The sequence below is a fragment of the Cenococcum geophilum genome (genome assembly GCF_001692895.1).
Source record: "Cenococcum geophilum 1.58 unplaced genomic scaffold K441scaffold_22, whole genome shotgun sequence".
NCBI lineage: Eukaryota > Fungi > Ascomycota > Dothideomycetes > Gloniales > Gloniaceae > Cenococcum > Cenococcum geophilum.
Window position 1 is genome coordinate 1,439,320 of NW_027137580.1, and position 12,232 is coordinate 1,451,551.

The 12,232-nt window shown below is 33.0% G+C and overlaps 1 protein-coding gene across 1 annotated transcript; it reads right to left on the reverse strand.

Moving 5' to 3' along the window:
- Positions 1 to 222: 222 nt before the first annotated feature.
- K441DRAFT_118569 (uncharacterized protein) lies at positions 223 to 945 on the reverse strand. Its single transcript, XM_067639996.1, has one exon. It carries the CDS (start codon positions 880 to 882, stop codon positions 415 to 417), a length of 468 nt encoding a protein of 155 aa, XP_067503894.1. The 5' UTR covers positions 883 to 945; the 3' UTR covers positions 223 to 414.
- Between the last annotated feature and the right edge of the window lie 11,287 nt (positions 946 to 12,232).

Here is a 12,232-nt window from a genome sequence, read left to right on the forward strand (position 1 = left end):
TTATAAGGCTACTTCTTCCTCCTCTATGTAATAATTAACCGGTTAAAATAAAAGCCTCTATTAAATTCGCGATAGGTAAAAAGAAGGGCAATAAGGATAAGGCAGTAAGGTAACGCAAGGAGGCAACGTATAACACTAAGCTTAACTCTTAAAATAGTATCCGGAAATGAGGTGGCAGATCTTAACAATTTAGTGGCTTCGGCTCCCCTATATAGCGTGCGCTCTTACCCAAATCATTACCGCTAAAGGCCCATACTAACTCTACTAGTTTAGCTGGTTACCCGATTAATTAAAGAGCTTCAAAACTAACCAGCTGCAAGCCAATTAAAGCTCCGAACCGGTTACGGTTTAAAAGCACTTCCCAACCGAGCAACCAATAAGCGAACTAGACCAGTTACATCACTGATTGCACCACTACTTTTTCTGATATACCCTAGTCATGACATTGTCGAGCACAGTACCAAACAGCAATCCAGGCTCGGTCTGGAACTCCACCTTGCGCAGATTCGTAAACGTAGTGTCGAACTTCCCAGGGCTCATCTGCTGGCTTATCCCGTGTTCCCATTCATACGTAAACGATTGGCGCGCGATCACATTACCGGCCAGATTGTATCCAGTGGCGGTAATAGTGCAAGTTGCAGGCAAAGCGATATCGCTATCTGGGTCTGTGACACAGCCGTACCAGAAAGAAATAGGCTCTTCGGGGATGTAAAGGTCGAAGTGGTCAATTGTGGAGGTCTCATAGTCGCAAGAGATATACGGCGTGCCGTTCTCAAGCTCAGAGCGGATTGCCCAGCCGGCGATGTTAGGTGGTGAATGAAGGACAACTGAAATAAGCCCAGTATTCTGTCGTTCGACGACGTCGTCAGTTTTACGGGCCATCTTAGCTTTGCGCTTAATCTGTGCGTCACCGCCAACTATATTCCCTGTGTGCACTGATTAGTTCTAACGTTGCAAATAAAATCTGAGGCGGCTCATAGCGCACAGAAGAGCAAATTGTATACTCTAATAGGCCCGAGCGTGCCAAGGACAGGGTAGGCATTCTCGTCTATCTCGAACTGACCAAAGCGTTAGCTCAGTTTTTATGGTAGATCATGGGTCCACGGACATTATTGTCGATGGTGAAAATCTCATACTAATCGTTTGATTGCACTGGTGGTCCTGATGGCCCTGGCGACCCTGAAGGTCCCGGGAGTCCCGGAAGTCCTGGACGTGTGGGTAGTGTTGGCAGTGGCAGTCCTCGCGGGAATTTGGGAAGTGCAAGGGTAAAGGAGAAGAGGGCTATTAAAGGTATAAGGAACGAAATTCTGTGCGATAAAGCCATGATACGATTTATTAAAATGAGCGACTTGAATTGGTAGCGACAAATGAGTGTGGGTCGTATGGCCTGTTGATGACGAGATGAAAAAGCAGCTTTATACTGGTAGAGAGGACCGGGCAACATGAACTAATATTTAATCCGTATGAATATCATTCTGGACTTCTTATTTGGATCTGCATTTGAGACATATACTAAGGCCCCGATAAAGTAGGATATGAGAACAGATAGGGATGGTGGAGCAGAGGGGATGCTTGGAGTGGTCTAGCTAGACCGAAGGTAGTATAGCAATACGCTTCTGCTACTCGGGCTAAAGCTTTGGCGTAAGTCCGCACATTGCTTCCTACAATTAAGCATTAAATTGCGCTAAAAAAAAGGTGCACTGAGAGAAGAGTCTAGCGATAAAGCAGAGGGAGCTTGACTGGCAAGAAAAATGTGTAGCCCAGGATGTGCTGGTGTGACGGTTCGAGGGCTGAACAGCAGCAGCAGAAGTGTTTTCTTGATTCAGAGCGATTGCGCACGAACTGTTAGAAGATTGAAAAGAGCTTAGGATACTAAGCCACCAATACAAAAATGACCCGATAGTCTATTGACCGAAAGTGTGGAAGCTGGGCTTCTCTGCCAATCGGCCTATTCAGGGGGAAAATGTGCAGCTCTTTGCCGTAAATGTTTGGGGCGCATTATCGATAACCGCTACCCCGGCAATGATCCGCACGCCCTCCACACCCCGAGGCGACGCCGTTCCAAGAAAACCAATTGCAACCCCCCTCCCCCGCACGGATTGCTAGCGTCTAGGCACATTTTGTGTGGAAAGGGAATACAGGCAAAACTCCTTAGTACGATACCGGGTATATAACGATACCATTGGTATTACGATCTACACGCCCTAATTAAGCCTTTTTTGGTGTAATTAACGATAATCTAACTTTTAATGATATCGTTAGGTGCCTCCACCAAAATTAGAATAACCAGTTTTAATTCGTTGGATTTGGCCTTACCTCACCACAAGTTTAGCTATTAACTTTTATTATACAACAATTAAAATCTATTAAATTAAACCTTAGATCTTACTCTCTATACTTAATTCTACCTTATTAATTATAGGTAGGTCTTAAAATTCTAAGAGGCTACGTTGTTATAGATTCTCTAACTTTAAACGCTAGAAAATACGCGCCCACCACTAAAAACACCCCGGTCTACTATAATTAGAGATTACTCGCTAGGTAAGTAACTTCCTCTATTAAAAAATTAGTTAATCCTTAATATTGGAAATACTGGGTAATAAATTTAAGCAGCTTAATCTAGCTAAATTGCCTTATAGGCAAGGCTTATAAGAGCGGAAGAGGCCTAGTAAACATCCTCTTCTTAAGGAAGCTCTCTTTAAGTAGTATTAACATCTATAGAACCTTTAAATTCCTATTACTAGCGACCTTATATGTACTGCTGCGTCTTAATTATAGTAATAAATATCTATATTATCTATAACAGTAGAGCTAAAGTGGTTAATTAGGTTGTTAGAAGGCTTTAAATCTTATAATAGAATTCGCAAGAGAATACAATATAGTAAGGCTACGTTAGTTAATATAAAGGAAGTAAAAGATTATATAGTAGAGCTTTAAACAATTATTGCACCTTACTTAAGGATATATACAATATGGATAAAACAGGACTCTTTTAAAAGGCTATGCTAGATACTATGTTGGCTACTAAGACTCTATTAGGGATAAAAAAGCAGAAGGTAATAGTCTCTCTAGTAAATTACTCTAACGCAGATAGCTCGGATAAGCTCCCTTTCTAGATAATTAGCAACTTAATAAAGCCACATTACTTTGCAGCAGCTCGCGTTAATATTAATTTATTAAATATGCTCTGGAGGAGTAATAAGAAGGCCTAGATAATAACGGTAATTATACTTAATTAGCTTACCTAGTTTAATAAAAGGATATAAGGCTAGAGAGTCCTCCTCTTACTTAATAGCTTTAGCGCGCGCTTAGCAGCTCTTTAAACTCTTACTAAAAACAATACTCTTAAGAATATACGCGTTAAGTTCCTCCCTCCTAATTATACCTCCGTATACCAGCCGCTTAATTAAGGAATAATTATAAACTTTAAGCTTCTCTACCGGCGATACTGGCTGCGGTTTATAGTAGAACACTTACTTTAAGATAGAGATCCGATTAAGCAGATATATATCCTATAGACAATTTAATAGGCAATTATAGCTTAGGGGGAGGTAACGTTACAAATAAATAACAATTGCTTTGTAAAATCTACTCTGTTTAGCTTAAGAGAAGGCCTTCTACCTTGGCCTTGCAATTATATAAATTTAGTTATTAATAAGGTAGAAGAGATGGCTAAGCAACTATAAGCCGCTAGAAGAATTTATAAGGTTATAAATATTTAGAACTTTATTAACCTTCTAGGTAAGGAAGTAAAGAATTTAACTAGAGATCTTATTAAGTATATAGCAGAGCTCTACGCTAGGCCTAATCGCGATACGGAAATAGATAAGGAGGACGCCTAATAACCTTAAATTAAGATTAGTGAGGCGCTAGAGGCTTTGCGAACGCTTTAATTATATAAGGAATAGTGATAGGGAGGTTATTATAACTCTATTAAGGCACGATTATTAAATTTAAGGACGACGACCTTAAAACACTAAGCAAGTAGCGATTACCTCTTTTTTTAGTGGAGCTAATTGCCTAATTACGGCTTTGCGTACGTAGATATATAATACCATACTATAATTTCGATTTTTAGTGTATTTTATATACAAAACCTAAATATAACGATACCTTTAGTATTACGATACGCTTAGCTATAGAAGCCGTATTGTACTAAGGAGTTTTGCCTATATATTCTTCTTATATATTCTATACTAAGCCGCTAGCAATCTGCATAGGGTAGGAGGGGGAATTCTTAAGCTTATAATTGTTTCTAGGGGCCGGATTTAGGATCCTAAATCTTAGTTCTCTAATTAGCTAGATTTTGGCGCTAACCTAATAAAGAATTAGAGGCCCTAAATTTCTAACCATTGTTTAATTCCTTACTTTTTAACTACCTTACTAAGATTAAATATTTACTAGCCACCTTATTATAACCCTTAGTTTTATTAAATATAGCTAAACTATAGAGGTCGCTAATATCTAAATTTGCACCTTCCTAATTAGGAAAATTGACTTACCACCTACCGGCAGAACATGATTTTCAATGCTAGACTATTACGGACGCTTTAAGTACAATGTTACGACTACTTGGAGAAGAGTCGGAAGAAGCTAATTAGTTAATACAAGCACGGTCCAGGATGGAACCCATGGAACTATGTGACGAAGAATGGTAAGCGAGTTATATAATGTTATATGCAGTATACGCAGTATACGCGGTATACGACATATATAACACGTATAACACGTATATTATATATAAGGAGGATTTTATAGAAGTACAGTTGTGTATTTAAGGACCCTTAGTCCCTACCTAGATAGTTCCTTCCTTGTAGTAATTCTTAGAATACAATTAGAGTTAATCTATTGGGTAACTACTCCACCAGTTATTATTACGTTATTAACTACTATCTTTACATTTCCTATACACCTAGCCCATTAATAGAATCCACCGTAGTTACTGTTATAAGGTTCTGTTATATAATTACTACCACGGTTACGGTATTAAATATAGGAAGTTAAACAACATGCCACCAAAAGCAGCCACCATGACGCCGTTAACGGCAGCAACCACTTTAAGGTTAAGTAGAGATATAAGTATACAAGATACTAACTTATAACTAGTTACGGTTAGGCAGCTATAGGAAATTATTAATAGGTTAAATAAGAACAACTAAATACTTAAAGAAAAACTTAATGGGATCGGAGTAGTAAAGGTTAAGTTACCTTTAATTAAACAATTTTTAAGTAAGAGATTAAAGCTTAAAGGATTTCTAACGCAAATGCATTTTAAAGTTATGTAAGAGGGGGCTAAGTTAGCTATAATAATAGATTAGATAGCCTACGCGGGACTATTCCTATTAGGTTAGGCACTTAAATAGTTTAAACCCTACTTAACGAAAATATAGACTAACGGAATAACTACTACTAATTAAAAGGTATAATTTATATTTTCTAGCTAGGCAGGATTCGCGGAATAATTAATATAGATATTCGGGGACTTAGAAGCAATAGTTATAGCAAAAAGAAAGCTTTAGGACCTAATATAGTGAACTTTAGCAATTAAATACACAACGTAGTTTTAAATACTTACTATATAGGTTAAATAGAACAATAGGGCGCTTATAGTATAGTATAAACAGGGACTTAAGGCTAAAGTTTAGGACGTAATTATTCTAATAGAAAATGCGAACACCCTAAGGGAATTAATAGATTAAGCGATTAAGATTAATAATAGGATCTTCTAAAGGGAATAGGCTAAGAGAGGCTAGAATAGAGTTCTATAGTTATATAAGATATAAAGTACGCAACAACTAAAGCTAAATTAGAAACTATAGTATGGCGCAGAGCTAATAGACCTAAGTAGTACTAGAGAAACCTATAAAAGATAGGGAAAGCAACTATAGAAACCTAGAAGTTAAGGATTAAGTAATTATAGGACTAAGGAGTATAGGTTAAACTAAGGATCCTAATAGCGGAAGACGTTTAAGCGAACTCTATAATAAAAGCAATAGTTTAAAGACGGAGCTTATATAAATTATAGAAAATAGGGTTATTTTACTAGAGACTATAAAAGTGGTTAGAGTTATTATATAGTAAAGGGAACTAGACTAGCAGTATATGATACACATATATAGAGGGATAATAGTATATTATAAGGAATAAAAGAATGTTTAATTAGAAGTTTTATATTTTATTATAACAATATATACTAAATTTATAAAGACGCTAAGTATAGTGTAAGCTATTAGCCACAAGAGCTAGAGTTAAGAGGACTTAAAGGAACTAAAGAGTTAGATAAAGAATAAGATTAACTCTATAAGCTAGATTAAGATATTATAGCAACATACGGATAATAATTAGTAATAATAATAATAGAGTCGGAGTACTTATTAATTAATAGTAATAAGGATAGTAAAGGAACTAACTAGGGGTATCTAAACCTTAATAACGCAATAGAAGTAGAGACTAAGACTACTATAGAGCAAGGTTTAGTAACGGGTATTATAATACCGTTGGATACAGTATCTATCGCTTTATAAGACGGAAGGAGTAATATCTAGAGACGACTAAGTAAGCAGATAACTGCTAGTGCTAGCTTACCACTTAATAAGGGCAAAAAGCTAAAGGCTTAAGATTTTTAAGACAAAATAAAAGATAATTAAGATTCTTAAGAAGAGATAAGGCTCGCTTAAGGACCTATAACGGACGCAAACTAATAAAGTAGGGTAGTAGCTTAGTTTAAGAACATATGAATAAGCTTAGGATGAGTGTTCCTAACGGTATAAGATTCTTAAGATAAGATAAGTAAGATTTAAGACTCTTAAGATAAGATAAGAATACTAGTAAAGCCTAGTTAGACTAAGGCTAGAGCTAAGCTTAAGTTAGAAGTAAGCTTAGGATTAAAGAATCTAAGGGGTTAAGAGTTTAGAGTATAAATAAGGACACCCATAAGTAAGAAGCAAGCGGCTTTACTATAGATTAGAGAATTAGCAATATAAATAGCAGTTAGATTAGGAGACAGATATATAAACCTAAAGGACTTACCAGTTAAATAAGATGTTTAGACTAAAGATTAAGAGTTTAATACCAAGATTAAGAAGTAAGAAGACTTTAAGGATCTACTTATAAGACGCAAAAAGAAAGAAACCATAGAGGAATTTAGAGTAAGAATTACCTTATAGCAAGAAAAGAAACTAGATATAAGATCTAGTATACTAGGTTATATAAAGGATAGAGCACCAGTATAAAGAATCACTAATAGGCTAAAAATAGGCACACTAAGGGCCAAGTGGCTTACTAAACTAGAACAAGAAGAGGATCTAGGGATTCCTACTAAGTTTAAAAAACAACATATAAAAGGCTGTTATAACGTAGTAATAAGGAGATACTTCCTTATAAACAAGCTATATACACTCTAATAGCTATACTAAAAGTGGTATAGGCAACGACATAATAATAAGTAGGAAGATTTCTATATATAGTTAGACGAGAAAGTTATCTAAAACTACTTAATTACGGAAAAAGCAATAAATTATATTAAGGGAGCCTTAATTATAATATTAAAAGATTTAAAGGAACAATTAGAGGACTAAAGAAGCGAGAGACGTGTCTTAGTACCTATAAATAAAGTTATAATATTTAGATTAGTGCGACAGAGGTTTAAACTTAAGGATAAAGACGAGCTAAGGGTTAACCTAAAGCACCTAGCACACTATACGCTATTATGGATTATATATATAAACGATATATATAAAATGCATAAGAATCTAAAGGAAAAGAATTAGAAATACCCTATAAGGATATACTAGATAATAGATAAACAATAGTATAGGAATGCTAAGTATATATACGGCTAGCATCCAGCAGAAGTCTAAGAGGAAGGAGATTTAATACTTTAACCAGGAAGATTCCTTATAGAAGAATACTTAGATAGATAATAGTGGTAGGAATATTTAGAGAATACCTATCTATAGCATATTAAAGACAAAAAGTAAACTAGGCATTAGCTAAAGAATAAGCTAAGTATAACAGGATTAAATAACTAATAGTTAGAAAAAGTAGAGGCCTATAGAACCAGAGGGAGCCAGTAGTAGAGCCTTAGACCCTTAAAGGAATTTAAGGATAATACCTAAACCTAAAAGTTAAATAGTAAGATTAGCAGTTTAAAGCATTAGTTAATAGTGGAGTAATAAGGAACTATATCTTACTAGCAGCAGTTAAAAAAATAGGACTACTATATAGGTAAAAGAAGCACCCTTACCTATTAATAACAATTTTAGGAGATCTAATAGCCTACGGAGGAGGCATTATTAACCTTAAAATAGGACTAATTTAAATAACCATTAAAGGGAGATAAATTAAGATATCTTTTAATATATTACTATTAGGGAATAATAAGGCAGTATTAGAAATACCTTAGTTACAAGAATATAATCCAAAGATTAATTAGGTTATAGGTTAGGTTAATATTAGAGATATATAATAACGTAAGATATAATAATAAACCAAGTTAGTATAGTACTAGGTTGGAGCGACATATAAGAAGACTAATTAAGGATTAAGTTATGTACTAAAGAGATACTATAAGTATAGCAAGAAGCTATAGTTACTAAAAAGTAAAAAGCTGTTAGATTATATAGCATAGGACTATAAGATAGAGTTAGAACTAGGAATAAGTCTAAGGTTCTACCCAACTTATAAATTAACAGAAAAAGAGTTATAGGCACTTAAGGAGTTTGTTTAGGAAAACCTTTAAAAGGGATATATTAAACTATCGCAGTTATTAGCGGGATATCCAGTACTATTTATACTAAAGAAAAATAGAAAACTTAGACTATGCATTAACTATAGACAGTTAAATAGCATTACTAGAAAGGATAGGTATCCTTTACCCTTAATTAGCAAAATCTAAGATAGGATTGGTAATACGCAAATCTTTACAAAGATAGATCTAAGATAGGTATACTATTAGATTAGGATTAAAGAAGGCGACAAATAAAAGGCAGCCTTTAGGTTAAAGAAAGGACTATATAAACTACTAGTTATATAATTTAGGCTTATAAACGCACCAGCAACGTTTTAAAAGTGTATTAACAATATATTAAGAGAATACTTAAATTAATTTGTTATAGTATATCTTAATAATATTATTATCTACTTAATAAGTAAGGAAGAATATAGAGAACACGTTAAATAGGTCTTAAAGAGACTACAGAAAGAATAGATGCTAGTAGTAATTAAGAAATGCGAGTTCTTCACCAAAAAGACCAATTTCGTTAAATTTATTATTAAACTAGGCCAACTTAGTATAGATCTAAAGAAGATTAAGGCTATAGTAAATTGGTAAGAACTAGAAAATATAATATAGTTAAGAATATTTCTAGGGTTCTGCAACTACTATAGAAGGTTTATAGCTTAATAGTTAAAGGATATTAAGCCACTTATAAAACTAACGAAGAAGGAAAAACTATAGGTATAGGGAGAGGAATAAAAGGAACTATTTAGGAGAATTAAATAGTTGTTTACCTAGGAGCTAATTCTTAAAATCTATTAACCATAGTTAGAGATAGTGGTTAAAATAGATACATTAGACTATACACTAGGAGCGTGCTTTCTATAGAAATATTAAGATAGATAGCACCTAGTAGTATATTACAGTTAAAGAATAATACTACTAGAACTAAACTATAACATTTATAACAAGAAGTTATTAGATATAGTTATAGCATTAAGGAAATAGAGATTATTCTTATAAGGTATAAAAAAACTATTTATAGTTAAGACGGATTATAAGAACCTAATAGGGTTCCTAATAACAAAAGAACTTAATTATAGATAAGTTAGATAGGTAGAGATGCTTATAGAATACTATTTTAAGATTTAGCATACTAAGGGTACAGAGAATACACGAGCAGACGCTCTAAGTAGAAAGGCTAAACTATAAAATGATGAAAAGCCATTAGGGGCTTTATTGCGAAAAGATATAGATAGATTAATTAGGTATAATTATCCAAAAATTATAGTAATATAAGAAGAACAGATCTATAAATTACTAGAGAGTAATTAAATATAAAAGATCTAAGATATATAGGTAAAGGATCTAGACTTAGAGCAGTATAAAAATTAAGAAATAATATATATACTAAGATCTATTATAAAGGAGTTTATCAAATTATTTTATAAGGGACTAACTTAAGGATACAATGGAGCTATAGGCTTAGTGTTAAGACTTTAAGAGAAGTATATTATTAATAGAATTTAGGGACTAGCTAGGTAAGTTATAAAAGAATATCTAAATTACTAAAGAAATAAACTAATAAGGCATAAGCCATATAGAGGGCTATAACCAGTTAAAATACTAAAGAGACTATAGGAGGTTATATTATAGGACTTTATTATTAAGTTACTAAAGTTAAGAGATCCTATTACCGGATAAGATTATAACGCGATTTTAGTAATAATAGATAAGCTTATAAAGTAGGGATACTTTATAGCATATTTAGAAGAAATATTAGCAGAAGATATTACTAAAATCTATATTAAAGAAGTGTTTATAAAACATAGAGTACTAAGTAAAATCATATTAGATAGAGATTTAAGATTTATAATAGTATTCTAGGAAGTGTTCTTAGTAGAGTAAGGGGTTTAAGCAGTAACTTCTACCGTATATTATCTATAGATAGACGGTTAAACGGAAAGATTAAATTAGACACTAGAGTAGTATCTAAGGCATTATATTAATTATGCACAGAATAATTAGGTATTACTATTACTAGTTATATAGTTTATATATAATGCAACACTATAAAAAGGAATAGGTATATTACTATTTAAGGCAAATTACGGATATAAGCTAAGGACCTTATTATCGCTATATTAAGTAAAAAAGATAANTAGCANAGCTAAGTAAAGAATAAAGAGTTTAATAAATCTTTATACAAACCTTACAGAAATAGCTAAGGTGGTATAGTAAAGAATAAAAAAGTACTATAATGCTAAGAGATCTAAGGGACCAGATCTTAAGGAGGGAGATAAAGTGTNGCTACTATATAAAAATTTNAAGAGTTAANAACTAAGTAAGAAGTTAGACTACGTTAGACTAGGACCTTTTAAAATTATATAGAAAATTTTATTAGTTACATTTAAGTTAAACCTACTAGCTAAGATAAAGATCTACCCTATATAGTATATCGCGATACTAGAGCTAGTATATAGAAATATTAAGCCACTAGTCTATAAAGCAGATATATATAGAGGATAAGAGGAAGATAAATAGTAAGTTTTAAAGATTATTAGTTATAAGGATATAAATAATAAAATATAGTATAAAGTAAAGTAGATAGGCTATAATAAGACTACCTAGGAACTACTAGAAAACCTAAAGAACGCTATAGGAAAGGTACAGGAGTATTAGAAGAGAAAAGGTCAGGCAATATTAATAAAGAAGAATCGCTAAAGAATAAGTCACCTAAGGGGGACCTAGAAAGAGTAACTACTAAACTACTTAAAGTTATTTCCTTCTCTATTAGAAGAGAATCCATTCTTTTATTACTAAGTTCCTATAGACCTTATTAAATAAGTTTCCACTTCTTTAAATAAACCTTCTTACGAACTTTCTTAAGACAAATTAACTAAGTAGACGCAGCAAGACGAGAGTTAAGAGCCCATTATTAAGCATCAGCGGCCTTCTTCTTAGCGTTATATAAATAATAAAGTTCCACCAAAGTAACGGACAGTTTACTATTAAGCTTTATAGCAGCAGATTAAACATAAAACCCTATAATAAATTACTTAGGGAACTTAGAGACTATTAAGAGTTATAAGACGTATATACTTAGCGTTAGAAGTAAAGCAAATATCATAAGATAATTAAATATTTGCTTTAGTATACTCTAAGTAAAAAGAGGGCTGTTAGGATAAAGGACTCGCTAACGCAATATATACTAACCCCTCTTTTATATAACAAGAATACGGAAATAGCATTATTTTACTAAGTAATAATATTACAGCAATAGTGCGGGCACAACGTTGCGCTTATAAAGAAGAAGAGGCTTTAGGCATTATAAGTAATAATATTAACCAAATTAATTANACGGATANTANACCTNTANTAAANAANTTAGAGATNCTAGGTATCTTTAANNACAAAAATAAANAGGAGGGAGATAGTATTACGGACGCTTTAAGTATAATATTATAACTACTTAGAGAAGAGTTAAAAGAAGCTAGTTAGTTAATATAAGTATAG